The sequence below is a fragment of the Anoplopoma fimbria genome, chromosome 2, assembly GCF_027596085.1.
Source record: "Anoplopoma fimbria isolate UVic2021 breed Golden Eagle Sablefish chromosome 2, Afim_UVic_2022, whole genome shotgun sequence".
NCBI classification, from domain to species: domain Eukaryota; kingdom Metazoa; phylum Chordata; class Actinopteri; order Perciformes; family Anoplopomatidae; genus Anoplopoma; species Anoplopoma fimbria.
Window position 1 is genome coordinate 9,915,266 of NC_072450.1, and position 17,300 is coordinate 9,932,565.

At 42.2% G+C, this 17,300-nt stretch overlaps 1 protein-coding gene across 1 annotated transcript in view; it reads right to left on the reverse strand.

The window, feature by feature from the left end:
* Positions 1 to 5,330: 5,330 nt before the first annotated feature.
* Positions 5,331 to 17,300, reverse strand: part of tox3 (TOX high mobility group box family member 3) — a 39,026-nt gene continuing 27,056 nt past the window's right edge. The window contains exons 3-9 of the mRNA XM_054618594.1: positions 16,283 to 16,285; positions 15,245 to 15,496; positions 8,649 to 8,912; positions 8,305 to 8,535; positions 8,058 to 8,138; positions 7,316 to 7,819; positions 5,331 to 7,183 (exon numbers count right to left, since the gene is read on the reverse strand). Of these exons, the coding sequence (XP_054474569.1) occupies positions 6,893 to 7,183; positions 7,316 to 7,819; positions 8,058 to 8,138; positions 8,305 to 8,535; positions 8,649 to 8,912; positions 15,245 to 15,496; positions 16,283 to 16,285 (1,626 nt within the window). The 3' untranslated portion in view covers positions 5,331 to 6,892. The remainder of the gene's footprint in view (positions 7,184 to 7,315; positions 7,820 to 8,057; positions 8,139 to 8,304; positions 8,536 to 8,648; positions 8,913 to 15,244; positions 15,497 to 16,282; positions 16,286 to 17,300) is intronic.

Sequence of the window (17,300 nt, forward strand, 5' to 3'; positions counted from 1 at the left end):
TACATTTGCAAATCATCTCCAACCTTTTTCCTGCAGTCACAGCAACTGGAAATTCAGGTGATGTGACTCAATCACATCACAGAAATATGAAGAATGTATTCAGTTGTTTTATAGCTGCAAAACACACCCGACCATCTGGTACTGTGAGGTTAAGGAACTATTTTAATGTTATGAATTATGCCAAAATGCAATTAGATCCTGGTCTGTTCATAGTCAGCATAAGGTACGATAAGATAAAACTTAATTATCCCCATGGGGACAATGGGTATCATCGTCATTCACTGATCCCTCTCTCCTCTTCTTCTTCCTCCACTTTGACTTGTTCCTCCTCAGAAGGACGTTTCACCACCGCATTGTATATCAGGTGCATTCTGGGTTCCTGTCGGCTTTGTGTGCGGATGCCGTGACGTGTTCTATGTGGCTCAAACGGTGGTTTTACGGCTCACCGTCTGTATGGGCAGCTGAGGTCTAGAGGCATGCAAGCTGTTCGTTCTTTCACCTTCGCTCGCGGCCCCTCCCCCCAGGTCGGCGGCCATACATTAGATCAAGCCAGGCCTCACAGGGTCGAGGAACCGGTGCCAATCACACCACAATGCAGCATAAAGCAGAAGTGGGCGGGAACTATAAGCCTTACTGAAGCAATGCCACATGTATTTATATCCTTTATTTCAATCCTTGTTTGTTTGAAACTAATATTCATAAAGTTTTCTTGTTTTTGATTCATTATTTCAATGATAACAAACCAATTGTTATTATATATTAATGTGAAAGGGGCCATTTCTCTGCATAGTAAGTACTTTTACCTACGAGACACTTTAAGTACATGTTGCTCATAATATTTCCGTACTTTAGTAAGAATTGTAATGCTAGAGGTTTACTTGTAATGGAGTATTTTATATTGTATTAAGAATACAGGTACTGAGTACTTATTTTACCTAAATTTAACCTTAAATTGGGCTCTGAGAAATTGTGATGGGCATAAAACATTTCAAAGACCAAACAATAATCGGCAGATTATTTTATAATAAAATAAATTGTTAGTTGCAAGCATATAAAATACAGTAACCATCCACTGCCAACAGGTGTGTTCAGTAGAGAGAATGGTAAGTATGCTGCTCCTGGATGGCCTGTGTGTATCTATACCTGCTTCTGCATGCACTTCAGACTGCATCCATTCACAGTGAGGAGACTCTATGGCTCATTTGCCTCTGCTTCTGCACCCTGAGAGTAGACTGTGAAGAAGAATCATCCTTAGCTTGAATCTATTATCACCTGATCCTGTACTGTTTCAAGTCTGCCAAACCCACAGATTGAACGCCTCACGTTTAACCCTTTCCCCGTCTCTCTGCTGGATGGCATCCCATTTCCCTGACTATTACCAAGAGTAAATGTTTTCCTTCACCCTCTCCAATGAGTAATTTTTGGTGTCGAACTTGTCTCTAACCTTTTCCTACCCCCTTTTGTTTGGCTTTTGTTTGGCAACAGCTGTTATCATGGATTTCTTTTTTTTTTTCCTTTTTTTTGGTCAGCTGTGATTGCTCCGGGCAAAACAGGAGCAGATGGTGTTTTGCTATGCATGAATGGAGCGTTAGAGGAGTTGGACTGAATAGGCCAAGTTTTGAATGGTGTCTACACAGCACCTGCCTCTTGTAGCAGCAGGGACATCCTAGTGGCATGATCTGTCTTGGCTTCGCTGCCATCGTAAAGGATGAAAGAAAGAAACAGAGGGGGGACCTCTTTGGGTACCGTCCATATTTATTGATTTTCCTGCAAGTCGTGGCATAATGTGGTGTACAGTCAGTTTGAGTTAATTGGATGTGACACAGCGTGCACGTGTAATCTATCACTCTGGTCTCCTGGTACACTTTATCAGTTTTGTTGCCATAGAAACATGTTGGCTCTGTAATAGCCTATATTAACAGGCTAAGTAAGTTGCAATAAAAGGCAATTTCAGAGTCGGGATCCTCTGCTGAACACAAAGCCCATAAAATACTGATGAAATAAATCGGTGGCGGTGGTGGTGGTGGGGGGGAAGCGAGCTGGATTTTTACATTCTTAAACCAGGCAAGTCCAAATAAAAAGAGACTGCCATCGCTTTCCATACAATGCAGGGACATCTGTCAACCTCTGGGGCATGATGATCTGTCACAATAAAGAAAGCTTTCTCAAATCACTGACAGCGCGCTGTGCATTTCTTTAGAGCGTCTGTATAACTCAACAGATAATAAATGCTCCAGATGCATTTGGTCCGCAGAATACTGACAATGCGCAATAACATTGTGAGTGAACCATAAAACTGTGAAACAAACCAGCTCCTCATATGCTCACTGTTGTTATCGTTATGGTGACAACTGCTTCTAATAAACAGTTTGGGCTTTAGATGTTTATTCCATGACCTTTATGACGCTGACAGCAGCAAGGTGGTGGTTAGCTAATCTGCCCTCCTTCTAGTTTATGCTCTAATGCACAATACACTTTCAAATATGTAAAAAAGGCATTTGCATGAAAAATCCCATTATCTGAGTTTGTGATTGCAAAGTATCTAATGACTCTAGAGGCATGTCAAAACAATCACAAGGCATTAAATCTACAACAGGTTTATTTTTTCCATCATTGCAAAATTCAGATGTGGTGCTTTAACATTACAGATCTATTCCAATCCTCTTATTATGATTACATACTGTTAATCATTTACAGGAAATAGGCTTATTTACAGTTGTTAAGAGCCAAAGCACTGCCTCTGGAGATATTACACAGCAGCATCAGTCGTTGCAGTATATGGTTTTCTGTATGTGTTTATCAGAATTGTGCTGGTAAAGTGGTGCGCAGGCTGACACAGGTCAAAAGACTGGCAGATCAGATCTGCCACAACAGAAACTCGACAAAAGAGGGGGCTAAGCCTAATGGCTGAATCACTGCGTCACCAAGGCAACATCATTGAGCAAAAAATCCAAGGATGGAAAACATGTGTATGTGTGAGTTTGCATGTTTTGTGTGCATGCATGTGGCTGTGAGAGATGAAAAGAGGGAACAAAAGACTGCAGACGTGATTATTTGTTCTTGGGCTCATATGTCCTGCAGAATAATAAATCTGTATTTCTTGCTGGTATTTTTACTGTTAATTCATACAAAATTAGCCCTATCTTGTTTTCATTTAATTAGAATGAATGTGCTTAATCAAAAAAAAAAAGAATTGATTATCAGAGAGATTCTGTGAGGCTATCATAATATTTATACCAGCCCCCCTGAATATACCATTAACTGAGCTCGGAGGCATCGTCTATGGCGCTCCTTTAGTCTGGCAGGTCAAAAGTTCTCTAAACAAACGTCACCATTGGTCAGGGATGTCAACAGTCCAGCCAGCCAACAGAGCCGCCAACAGCCCCCGCTAAACAAAGTTCACTATTCATCTCAGAGGTCAATAGTTCTCTTCACAAAGCTCATCATCGCAAGGTCAAGACAGAGTCACCCATTTGACTGGAGGCCTAGTTCCTCCCTGTAAACCACGGACTGGCATTGGACTTGTAGAGTCAGCTGTCTCTGCACTTCCCCTCTTTTTTTTTTTTTAAGGAGACAAAGTTTAGTATCAGAGCAGAGTGGCAGGTCCTACATCTGCGCCCTAAGTCCAGACTGTGAGATTGGCTGCAGCGTGGGTCTGATGGTCAGATGGTCAGTGTCAGCAGGGCTTTTGTTCTGCTCACATTGTATATGTGCGATGAACGGGAAAACAACAAAAGAGCCAAATAAATCATTAAAATACAGAATCCCTTAGCTTCCACATCTGACTCCTTAGTCATCCTCGGCATGGTGCCGAGCCACTGACCTCAATGGGGAGGTGGAGGACAATTAGGTCACCTCGTGATTGCATTACTCCAATGACATATTAATGTCATAGTGCCCTTCATCAGCGTTAGTTAATAATGAGGGCTGAAAGAAAAGGAGAGCATTGATTGCCTCATGCGTCGATGATAATATCATTTTGCACTCTGGAATACATATTTATCTTGCACATACACCAGGCAAAGTCTGCAGCATAACGCAGGTGAAATTTATTTATTCACCTATTCAAATTAAACCAGTCCCCATTATAGGAGGAACAGTGTATTATCCTTGTAAATTATGTGTGTTTGTATTGCAGTGTTTTGAAAATATCTGTAACCTTTTTATTGCAGAGTCCCATAACTCCAACCCTGGCTGTGAGATATTTGTACACACAGTGACCGCAGTACTGAGGGGTTATGGAATAACAAGGAGCTCCATGCATTATTAATGGGCTCTGCTGTGAATCTGTTCAGAATAATAACGGCGATTTCCCAGTGCCTCATTACTGTGTGTTTTTAAAGCATGTGTTTGGTATCCATGGACAACCGCTCTCACATTCTCCTCTTCTCCTCCTGTGTTAAGATTCAGGTCATGCACGGCACTTGCTGTTTTTAATTTTCATTTCATCATAAGCACTTTAAGACTGTTGCCAGCGCTTATTTGCAGTTTTCCTGCAGACCTCTTCACTCAGGCTTCTGACAGGACAGATGCTGTAATTAATCACGGCAGAGAAATGGGCATCGTTTCCACACCGAGCTGAAGAGCCAATCACTGCAGCAGCAGAAATGACGGCAGGGCCTCGGCCCAAATTACAAATGCTTTCCTAAAAACGAACTAATTGAAAACAAACCAAAAATGTGAAAATTCTATCAAGCTGCTATCACAGAAGCACAGGGGCAGATTCCCTCTCCTAATTTGTAACTAACATTAACCAATGTCTGAAATGTCTCAGCTGCCTTTGGAATAAAAAGGCCCTTCTCTGGGCCAGTGGATTCACAGCCTATTGTGAAGATATGATAATTATTGTTTGCCTGCTTTCCCTCCCCCGCTTGCCATTTTATTCAAGGGAGCTCAGCAAAACCCCTGGGGATGTCTTGGAAATGAAGCGATTTTGAAGGGAGTAAGAAAGAGGCAGAATCCAATGCACTGGTGTGTGAGAAGGGGACTGTTATTGAGACAAGTACCAGTTACAGTACATGCTGACCTTGTCCAGTATCGACACTGTTTTTACACACAGTTACAATGGACTTTCATTCAAATCACTGAGAAACAGCACACACTATAATGATGTCAACATGAATGCTCATATACCCCTGCAAATGAGAGAATTACTTCATAGAAAGCATATAAATGTACTTTTTGTATATCTCATAAAGAACTGAGTGCTATGGATATTTATTCATTTTCAATAGCCAACAAGGAGACGTGAAGAAATATCTCATAGAATTTATGGCTAATAAAGCTTTTGAAATAAACAGATTCCTTCAAATAAATATTTGTGATTGATAGTTTAATTTTGAACAGAGACACAAAGAAATATATAATACTTCATACAAAATTATGGCTACTATCATATTAGTGATGGAATGTCTCTGGATTCATCTTCATGGCCGAGCAAAAAACTCAAACATTAAATTACTTTTCCTATTGTGAGCTGAAAACAACCTTTTAAGAACTCCATAGCGTTATGCATTTTATTCTATGGACAGTTTTCAAAAGCAGTTGGTTCGTAAGCAAAATACAAACAAAATGAATCGCTGCTATTGTAACTCATAAAAAAGTATAAAAGAGCAGAAATGCACTATGTGATATAGCAATCCACAGGTCGTTTAACAATGTTTTAATTAAAGCCTCACATATTAAAACTTTACAACATGTGATATGAAAAATGTACAACAATTTCTTTTTTCTCCAGGGACTTCTGTACAGCTGGCAAAAATACCTCCGATGCCTTTTTTTCAGTTGGCTTTGGCAGTGCAAGAAACTGGCTCTGCTAGTTTTCTTTTTTTCCTTTTTTAAAACAGTGACGTATCAAGGAGCAGAGTAAAAATACATCAATCCCCAAACCATCTGCCTTGACATTTGAATTTACCATAAAATATCCCCTTTGTTACACAAAATAAAAACATAATTTAATTGTTAGACATCTGAAGTAAAAACAAATAGATTAAAGAAGATCATTTTTGGAGGGGGTGGGGGGTGGGGGGTTGCCAGTTACACGCTTTTGGGCAAATCGTCCGGAGGGTAGATTACTGGATACGGGAGGTCTCGTCCCTCCTCACTCTACAAAACATGTACAGCAGATTACAGCTACAGTTTGATGATGTGATGAAATAAATGATTTATGGCAGCTTCTGTCTCAGTCTGTTCAGTCATTCATTCAGAGATCTGCGTCCCTGCTCTTTGTGTTTTCTGTTCCCCTTTTTCTTCTAGACATTTTCTGCATTTGTGACATGATTTAAATGTGTTCAAATATCACTGGGCCGCCGACGGGTGATGATTTCATCAACCATTTCCTCCACGCCATTGTTGAACGGTTACATCTGCGACGGGTGAAAGGTTTGAGCAAAGAAAGTCTTCCTATATAATGGCCAGTGTGGGAACAAAGAGTGATGTGTGGGTTACTGGTTTCCAGTAAGGATCCTGTGAGTCACTCAGTCCAGGTAAGAGCTGATAGAAATCCTTTTGTTGAAACGCATTCAAGCTGACAACTCTGGCCTCATAAATAAAGCTTTATTGTTAAATAAAACAGTGAAAGACACGCGTCTCTCAACATATCGTGTGCCCAGTCAGCTTAAATTGACAACTGAAAGACAGCACAAACAAATAAACAAACACTGGGAGCTCGCCCTAACAGGCTTCTGTCACAGCTCAGCCTATTTTATAGACAAAAAACCCAGGTAACATGTTTACCCCCTGTACACGCGTGTGCATATCCGTCTATAACAATGGACAAGTTCTTTGTATAACATTCTAAATCTTTCACACTTCTTAAGTGCAACTTAGAAAAGCAACATGAAATGATGCTTTTATTCTATTCCTGTTCTGTGAGATAGGATTTCCATTTGGCTCAGTAAATGCTGACTTGGGACAGGACCTGGGCGTGGGCCTGGATTTGGGAGGGGTGTGGTTGCTGTTGTGGGGCCGGCTGGGGGCTGCCGAGCGATGCAGAGCCTCCCACTGAATGGGGTGTACCAGGGGAGTGCTGGGGTGGGGAACACTGGGACTGGTGCTGCTGCTGTTGCTGCTGCTGGAGATGTTGAATCTGCTGCTGGTGCAGCTGATGCTGCATCTGCATGTGCTGCATCTGCATCTGCTGCTGCTGCTGCTGCTGCTGCTGTTGTTGGTGTTGCTGCTGTTGGTGCTGCTGTTGGTGTGGCTGTTGGTGTGGCTGTTGGTGTGGCTGTTGGTGTGGCTGTTGGTGCTGCTGCTGTTGGTGCTGCTGCTGTTGGTGTTGGTGCTGCTGCTGCTGCTGTTGCTGCATGTGGTGCTGCTGAAGCTGTTGCTGGAGGTGGTGTTGGAAATGCTGATGCTGCATCTGCTGCTGGATCTGCTGGTGATGCATCTGCTGCTGCTGCATCTGATGGTGCTGGAGATGCTGCTGCATCTGCTGCTGCTGCTGGAGTTGCTGCATTGCATGCTGCTGCACCGGTTGCATCGGTGGGCTCATCTGAGACACCGCTGTGGACTGGGCACCCGCCACCATGCCCCCTCCACCGGAACCCATCTGGCCGAGCATCTGCGGTGGCATCCCAGAGGACATGTTCGGGTGGGAGACTGTAACCGAGGTCACGATCTGATTGCCCCCTAGTCTCATCTGCAGAGGTTTTGGGGCAATGGCCCGTGGTAGGGCTTGTTGGAGGGCCAGGGAAGCTGGTGACATGGAGGGGTGCTGGTTAAGGGGTGAGGGCATCACCAGGCCTGGGGACAGGCTGGTGGAGGCCAGGGTCTGCTGGACCGAGCGGATAGTCTGGGCCTCGGCTGACTCTGCTGCGGCCTGGATGGGGCGAAAAATATCCAAACTTATCTACAAAGCCAGAGAGTTCCCCTCCGAAGAATACCATTTACTCTATCTACAGTTATACTGTAAAGTTTCTGGACATCAAATAGCTTCAGTTGTTTCTCTCATCACAAAAAAAGTTATCCACAACTTCACAGTACACAATGTAAAATTGAATAAACTTTTCGGTAGAATTCACACATTTAAGATGTGAAAGGAAGGAACAATTTCTCACCTTGGAAACCAGGCTAGCGCGGTACGCGGCAAGGGCTTTTAAATATTCTTTCTTGGCAGCTTCTGTTTTGCTTTTGTAAACCTGTGATGACACAAAAGGTATGTGTGAATGGACGAATAGAGCTTCTTATTCATTAGAGATTAAAAATTGGAGAACATTACACAGATCACACACTGTACACACATTTGCTTTTGATGATATAGTTGTTTGTAACTAGACTAGTCTGAATAATCAAACTTTGTAGTACCTGCTTCTGCTCCTCTCCCAGACCGTCCCACATAGAGGCCACAATCTTGGACACCTCTCCAAAGGTGGCGTTGGGATTCTGACCCTTGATGGCGGCCTGGGTGTCTCTGAAGAACAGGGCATAAGCCGAGACCGGCTTCGAAGGCTCATTGGGATCCTTCTTCTTCTTCTTCTTTGGAGTCTTGGGCTTCTTTGCGGGATCTATGGGAGCTGGTCGCTTCTCTCCAATGACCTGCAATGATTGAGATAAAAACATTTAGAAAACAATGTCTACTACATCAGCAGGGTAATCCCTTACATTTATGACTTAATACGGTAATATGAATGAATTCTAACTTTGCTCACCCTGTTGCCTTCGTCCTGGTCGTCTTCGTTGATGGAGCTGGAGGGAGACGGCGTGGCGGACTTGCTGGCAGGTGGTGATGGGGAAGTATGGATGATGTTGGGTCCTCCCATGTTTAGGCTCAGCTGCGCATTGAGCTGGGATTGGTTGATGGTGGTCAGCTGATTCCTGGACAACATCCCATTGGGGCTGTTCATGCTGATGATGGACTTCATCACCATGGCGGGGTTGGGTGGATACTGGCGAAGATGGCCTGGTCCAACATTCTGTAAAGGGATGATACAAAAGACAAAGACATTTGATGAGAAAATAGTAATCAAACATAATATTTTATTGATCCCTTTCCCTTTGCTTTAATACTCTTCTTAAGGTTTGGCTGCATACGACTCAAATATATCTCTTTACCCACTATTACACCCCACTGGCCAGTGCACAAAGCTCATGAAGCTGTATCTCCGTACAAGAGAGGATATCGGGTCATTAGATTCTGCAGATTGTCATGTGGCAGATCACATGTCACTATGTCCCGGGTCTTAAATGTCTCTGTTACAGGCCATGATAAATTATCTCGACACCCGAGGAGCTAACTTTATAAGGCAGTAATAGATGGCTACACAGCTCGGTTGATTCATTTAAAAAACTCTATTGTATGGAAATCTGTGACACAGCTTTTGACTGCCCGGTCCCTGGAGGGGAACAGTAGACTCAGTTCCCCATCGCTGTGTTACATAACCTCAAATGCCACGATAAAGGGGCTGTTCAAGCCGCAGTTTGAATGCGTGAACCTACATGTCAGTTAAGTTTGAGGCGGCCACAAGCCTATATGCTTTAGTGTAATGTTGCTTTTAGGTTATAACTCCTAGGCACCTTTCATACATCATGTTTGAGTTCCAAAAATACTGCTCTAGAATCAACTTCATAAATGAACTGGCTGTTGGTATGAAGCTTAAGGGCTTTGGACATCTCCCCTCACTTCAAACATACAGCGTACAATGTAATAACATTTTCAAAATCTCTTTTCACGGTTTTTTTCGTGGGAAAATGTTTGTTTCTTGAAAGAGTCTCAGTGAAGGTGCACGCTACATGTTTGCATTGATTGTGGTGAGGATGAAATTACAAGGACTGCCAGCTCCCCGGAGGGAAGACTGATCAGAGAGCAAGCAGAGCTGACATGGAACAGAGGAACACAACAGAAAAGGTGATTTGTTCTCCCTGGGTACATCCATCTGGTATTCAGCGGCACAAACTCAATCTCTCCCAACATCAACACATCATAAACCCACACACCCGGCTTTATTGAGAGAACCTTATGAATGCGCGTCTTCAAAAACAATATTGTAACACCATTTCTGACAGAAACATATTGGATCTGCAATCCATTTCTTTCTCATATGCCATGTCTGCTGCTTATCATAAATACAATCTATGAAGTGGGAGCGGATTTATATTTACATGTGCGAGGAAAAGATTCTGCGAAAGGTGAGCCGAAGGTGGGGGAGAAATTGAAGACATATTGTTGTGATGACTCGAATATGGAAGCTTTCAGTTGTTCTCGCAAATAAAACCTGCAATAAACAAGCCTGTGACCAAATGACTGTGATTTACATATCTGCAACCCGCCATGTTCAGAGTGCTATTGTCATCTTCATTACTGAGAACACGATGGCTCGCAGTTTGCTCTCTGCTCGCTGGGAACATCAAAGACGCACACACAGAGCTCATTAGTCCTGGCCATCTGTATAATAACACTTTTGCCGAATCCCAATGATGCAGTTTTGACTTAGAGCAATGGCCCATTCTGCCATTTGTTTGGAATATGGTGATTTCTTCTGAATGGCCTTTGGATGTTGTGCATTTAAAATAAAGAAATATGCACTGATGACCACGGTTAAACACTTAATCATATCACATTCAACAGCCTGCTAAATGTCTTATTTCATCACATATTATAGCAATAACTGGAGTCGCAGTAATTTTCACAATGTGTAACAAAAGAACGATAACAGTTACGTCGGAGAAATGCCGGCATCAGCACAACTGATTTGAATGAAAAGATATCAGCTAATAACACAGCGAAAGAAATAATCTTAGGTAACAGTTGCCTTGATTGTGAATATATGAATCTGGTACTAGGATGTTTATTTATGTTCCTCCACTTTCTCATTTGCATTTTGATTGCAGTATTGTCAGCAGTCACAGCAGACATCTAACTAGAAATTTTGATAGTCATCGTAAATCTGCAAATAAGTCCTTATCTTGAGTACACAGTGGCCAGATGTGCCCTGTGTGTGTGTGTAGGTGTGCTATCTGCCTGTGTGTTTGTACGGTCAAACACTAACAAGCTGAAATCTACTCCCAAATCAATAAAGTTGTTTTTTAAATGTTAATTCATTTTGTAATATTCCCCAGTGTGTTGCGTTTAATGTGGAATCTGAAATAGCTGGCAACAATGTAATGCTTTCATAAATGTGCTGCAAAAAGAAGAAAAACAGCTTGTTTTTCCTACATTATTGCTGGCCTCATCCACAATTAACACGGCAAACACTCCACACAGAGCCACATAAAGCGTTCTGAAGACCAGCAGATGAGAACAAATAAATAAATCAACAAAACAAAACACTATTGACAATGTGTGAAACCTTTTCCACAATAAACGCAGGGCCAATAAACACAGCAGCTGGAGAGAAAAAAAATGAAACATTATGCGTTCACCAAGTGATAAAAATCTCAACACTGATGTCAATGAAAGCAGGCTACAGTCTGTTCTTTAAGATATTGGAAATCAGAATTTAAGGAGAATTTATGAACAGTGGCACCGTGTACTGAGCTGTAACAGCCTGAAAAGAATGTTAACAAGTTCAATTTCCATTCAATCAATGCCAGAGCTCTTGGAAATGTTCCATGGCAGGAGAGGGGTAAAATCATCTATATGGTAATTATAAGGATGAATCCCCCAGTAACTTTCGCCAGCATGAAAGGTCAGTCCTATTAAAGATAGTTTATCAGTGCTTTGCACATATTCCTTTACTCGTCTTCTAAACGGGTACACCATTTTATTTTTTTTTCCTCCATTTTCAGCAACCTGCTGAAGTCTGTGCTTAAGCCAAATGAGAAAAATGGAATTTTGAATGCCGGTAAAGGCTATAATAGCATGAAGATAAATTGTTTTTCTTTCCCCCTGCCCTGTCTCAGTCAAACACACTTCTCTCTCTTTCTCTCTCTGTGGTGTTCAAACTCAGCCCATCTATCTCCCCAACCTCTAACCCCCACTTAAAAACAAATCTCTCCCTTTCTACCCCCCCCAGCCCCGCCCTGATCCCTCAGACTGTGAGAGCTAGTAGGTTCCCTCCCCTTGGTCCGGTACAGCCACTGACCCATAGCCCCTTTCCACCATTTCTCCTGATGCATTATGGGTATTTAAAACTTGTCCAACATGACATCATTTCATTTTGAGAGCTGCCTGAGAAAAGTAAATTACAGAATCAATCATGCAGAAGGTCAAGCTGAGACTTCATTACAAGTATTGCATGCCTGCATGAATATCTTTCATTTCTGACTGACCCAATATGTCACAATAGCCGTCTGTCGAGGGAGAAAAGAAAAAAAGAAACGGAGCGAGAGCAAAAAAAAAAAAGAAACCACTCTCTTAAATTGATGTACAACTCATGTCAGTGCTTCGTGGCTTGGAAGGGAGATAAGAGGGAAGTGTAGGAAAAACATGCTTTCTGCAACAGTGCTCACATGTTCCATTTGATTCGGGATATAGTGGTTTTTGACCAGTCAAAACCCAGGGTATTATTCTCTGGCAATCTACACAACATCAAGGCATATCAAATCATGTGAACAACAAACTACAAATCTCTCTTTCAGCCTCACTTTCATCCAACATGACGCATGTGGTCCAAACAGACTGTTTTGTGCGAGACATTAGCACATTTGCTGCTGTAGAGCTAATGACATGTGAATAAGCTAGTTGGTAATGAAACATATATAATGCATCACCACGTAGGGGTTAATGTAATAAGACAGCAGGGCTCCTTTCTCCTAAATATTGATTTTAACAATTCATACAACTAGTTACTGTAGGTTTCGAATCCAATCGTGGAGGATATTTCAATGCATGCCAACATGTGTCAAGAAAAAGCCTAAAGTGTGGTGAAGGCACCAGGTGTTTTTTGAAATAGAACCCAGAGACCCTTGCTGTGCAGCAGGGAGAAAAATCGAGAAGAAATTGTGAATAAAGCAATACTGGCAGCTCCAACTCCAGTACTATTTGGCGCTATTGAGATTCAATCACAAATCAGGAGGACACATGCTGGGAGACAAAAATGAGAGTCAGAAGCTTGTTAGGAGAGCAGATTAAATAAATAATGACTTCAGATTCATGGCTTGCCAGGCACATTGCAGCTGAGAAAAAATGTATTTCTCTTTGTAGAAGCCCGGCATCTGTGGCCAATTTGCGAGACATACGCTGAACATTATGGGGAGAGGAATTAGCAGAACACTTGGCAATGCAGTGACATGGAAGAAGCTTTTGAAAATAGCCCAGGTATATCCACTGCTTGGCTTTCTCATTAAGTTCTGATAAGAAGACAGGCTTCCACGCGCACACTAAATCCACCAGTAAGCTTGTATAAAGAAAGAAAAACCAAGACAAGTGTTTGGGAAATATGAGCATGGCGGCTTGATGAAAAATGTAATTGCAATAGTGCACGGTTTATTTGTTTGCCCCTGCAGCCATAACAAATACCACAGAATGTAATCATGTATATAAGGTTGTCATTCCTTTATCAGTGTGCTGACAAAATGACAAAACACCCCTCTTAGGGCCTTCGTAAATCATTGTCTCTGTGTATAGAATGCACTGCAAACAGCGCTGTTACTTATCTCGTTTAAAAGTTGCGCTCTCTTTTCAAGGCGAAAGATAAAACCATAGATGAATAGAATTTCTAAAAGGCATTGTCGGGAGACTTTTAGGGATCAATCCCATTTACAGGACAAGTGAAGGGCCACCACGAGCTACAATGTGCGATGACTGATAACAAGTGAGTAGTGTGCCGACGACAAAGCCACGAGGCAAAGGAGCAGAAACCCACATTCTCCCCTCAGTTTTTAATAGAGTCTCTGCACAATCAGAGACATGAGCCATGCAAATGGTGTTAAAGAGGAATAATGTTTGAGAATCAAATCTAATCCTCCAGCAAGTCGCGAGAACAGTCAGGAATGTAATTGTGTCAAGGTTCCGTTTCTTCCAGATGTAGAAAGCTTAACTGACCATGAAATGAAAATTCTTTAGGCAAAAGCCTTCCGGGGCTCACTTACTGTATGCGGCGGAGATATTTTAAAAGCAGCAATTATTTTACATGCCGGAAGCATGAAAGCAGGAAAAAGAGCTGTTAAATTTTATAGCCCTTTTCCTATATGGAATGTAAATAAATATCTCTAATATAAACGTGATTTAACAAATGTGTTTGGGAGTGAAAGGGGATGCAGGTGGTCTAAAATAAATTTCATGTACACTGTTACAATTAGCATGGCACATTTTCTCAGTGCAATGTGTTTTGTAATTCACAAAGCCGATTCAGCATCAACATCATCATCATCTCTCCGCTCATGCCTTTGCACTTTCATTTCTTTTCTCCTAAATGAATCTTCCATTTTTACAATAGGTCTGTGAGACAACTACTCAGCCAGTGACATTTCCATTTTTCCTCCTCGATGCTTCCATAATTGTGGCATTTGAAAATGCCTTTCCATCCTGAGACAACAATCTCACAATCTATAGCACAAGGCAACATAAAGAGAGTGATTATTTAATCTACAGTTCCATGTTTGACCATCCATATCAGAGGAAAGGAGGATTAAGCTAAAAGTAGGTTCATAAAGTCCTTTTTTTCCTCTGAGGGTTATTCTATACAACACAAAGACAAAGCTGATCCTAAACTCTTTGTTAATCCTGAACAAAGCATGTGTCTTTTTTTCTGAAGACCTCGTGTGACATTGGACAGAAGCATGCATCAGCATTTACAACAGAAAAAAAGGGGCTTCTGGAGGCAACATGAATTAAATATGAGCATGTGAAACGGTGGCACTTTTGGGTCCTATTTTCCCTGTCCTTCTGGGACTGAATGCGCTTTGTACTCTAACACCTGTGATCTATTCACATCTGCTCACCTTACAGAGAGAAGGAGATCATCCACACTTTGTGTGCTTTTTGAAAGAAAAAATCCTCACAGTAAGTAACATAATATCATGACATTTACTCAATGTGATCATATACCTCCTGTGTTGTAAACAAGGCCAGATGCTGTGCCAGATGCAGTGACTACAGGAGGCATACAAAAACTGTGAAGGTGACATTTCGGTTCAGTAGAAGGGCTCATTCAAGGACTGTATGCTTCTGATATCAGGGGTGTCCAGTAATCTAAACTTAGAAATCATATCTTTTAGTTTGGATACATCATGAAAAACTACATCTGGAGCTGCAGCTACAAGTAGGACACATTCTGGAGCAGCACTGGTGCAAGCTTTCTCTGTGTTGACCGAAGTAAATAGACTTCTTGATTTTCTAGTGCTATACATGCATAGCAGTGCTCACCACAGGTTGGCCGTTGTTGACAGACACCCCTTCCTGGTCCATCATGTTGCGTGAGATGGTAATAGAGGGCAGATCCAGACTCTGAGGGGGGAACTGCGGGATTAAGAGACCCCTGTGAGGAACTGGTGGCTCTGGCATTGCTGGGAAAGGCGAGTCCACGTCCGATAGACCCATACCAGACTCCGTCTCAGGTGGAGGTGTAATGGGAGGAATCTCAAACTCCTCGTCTCCCAAGCTGGGCGTGTGAAAAGTCTGCAAGGAAGAGGAAAATCATGAAATCCAGCAGCACAAAACAGGCAAGAAACATTCTCTGAGGTGGGCCTTATCGAACATGCCGGAAGGAAACCTTCAGGGATTAAATCAGACAACTTTGTTTAAGACAGGGAGTGTTTTGGTAGAGTGGTAATACACTTGTCTGTAAGGGCACTAAGATGTAACATTTCCTAAACCTATTAAAGTCCACTTTGAGGAAAAAGAAAAGGAAAGAAAAAGGCAAATGCAGAGGAAGACGTCAAAAGCAAAAATATCAAGCAGCAATCACGGGAGAGAGAGGATACATGATAAAAGCCCTTAATCTTAGGGATGGAAGATGTTGGGTTGAAGTGCAGTGAAAAATACACGTCACAGGGAGATGGGTTTAAAGAACATTTTCAAAGATTATTACACTTGGCCAGAAGTGTTTCTTTTTGTTCCCCTTGCCTGCACCCTTAAATCTGCTCATCAAACAGCCTAATCCTTCTGCCTTTCGAATTAAAGCTTTTGGTCACACTTAATTTGCTTATGGGCCTTCTTGGAGATGGGACCGTTCACCTACTTGGGTCTTGTTTTCATCCGCACATTGCATTAAGCTACTCTCTGGAAAGCCAAAAATATTCATATCATCACAATGACCACACTGCAGGTCCACATATATGTATGCAGACACGATTTTTAACTGCTAGCACTTGTTTTTTGGCTCACTCTTAACAAATGTGACAACCTTACATCGTTTAGGCACATGTGAAGCATCATCGCTTGGCTTTTCCCAAAGGAATCAACCTGCTACCATAACAGAGGTGAAGTTCTACAAACCGCAAACCTATAAACCTGATATTGAGAGTTGCATGATCTGCAAGCAGAGCATGCTACGGTCAACAGAAAAGCTAACCAGGCATGTCTTCCCCGTCTTCCTCGGCTCTGTCTCTCTGTCTCTGGTAGGGGATAGAATAACAGAAGGGAGACAACGGAGGGAATATGCCAACAAAGCCCTTGATTAGGGAGTATTAATGTTCCCCCTGTTTGCTTTAGCACACGGACACTTGAAACTAATTCATTGCCTACTCAGGGCAGCTGTCTTGACAAGCACTGATGAATTCCAGTGGCAAAGGCAGCAAATAGAGTTCTCTCTCTCTCTCTCTCTCTCTCTCTCTCTCTCTCTCTCTTCCTGCTTCCCTACCACTGTTTCACTTTTCAGTGCTTGTTTCACGGCTCGAGAATCAGTTCTCCTTTCAGAAGGAGCTAAGGTCATATTCATCACAGCCCTGGCCTCTGGCTCGCAGAGTGCAGAATAAATCACGAGCACCTTCAGTAGCAACCATTTACTCTGAGTCCTCTGCTGTCATATTATGCTTCAGTCCGCTCAAAAGCCTCCGGAACTTAGTTCACAATAATGCCTGTTCAGCAGCATGTGAATCAAAGCACATTGTTTATAAAAAAAAAACGAAAACAAAATTGTCATGATTCATGGACAAAAAGTTCCAGTAGCACATTGGGAGGATCAGAGATCATTTATCATCACAGTCTTCATTCATCATTTTTCAACTTTCCCTGCAGAGTGGGGTCAACCTCCACACCAGCTTTGAGATCTCATCTGTATCCCATCATGTAGCAATGTGAAAACACTGGCACACTCTTATAATATCTCTGACAGACATATCAGCCCCGTCTTGTTCTTGCCTTGTCCACTACATACAGATCTGCTGTACCAGCTGTGATACTTTGACCACATTTATCCACATAATGCTTTTGAGGAAGGAAACATATCACTTACATGATTTTGCTCTTGCGTTACTATGGA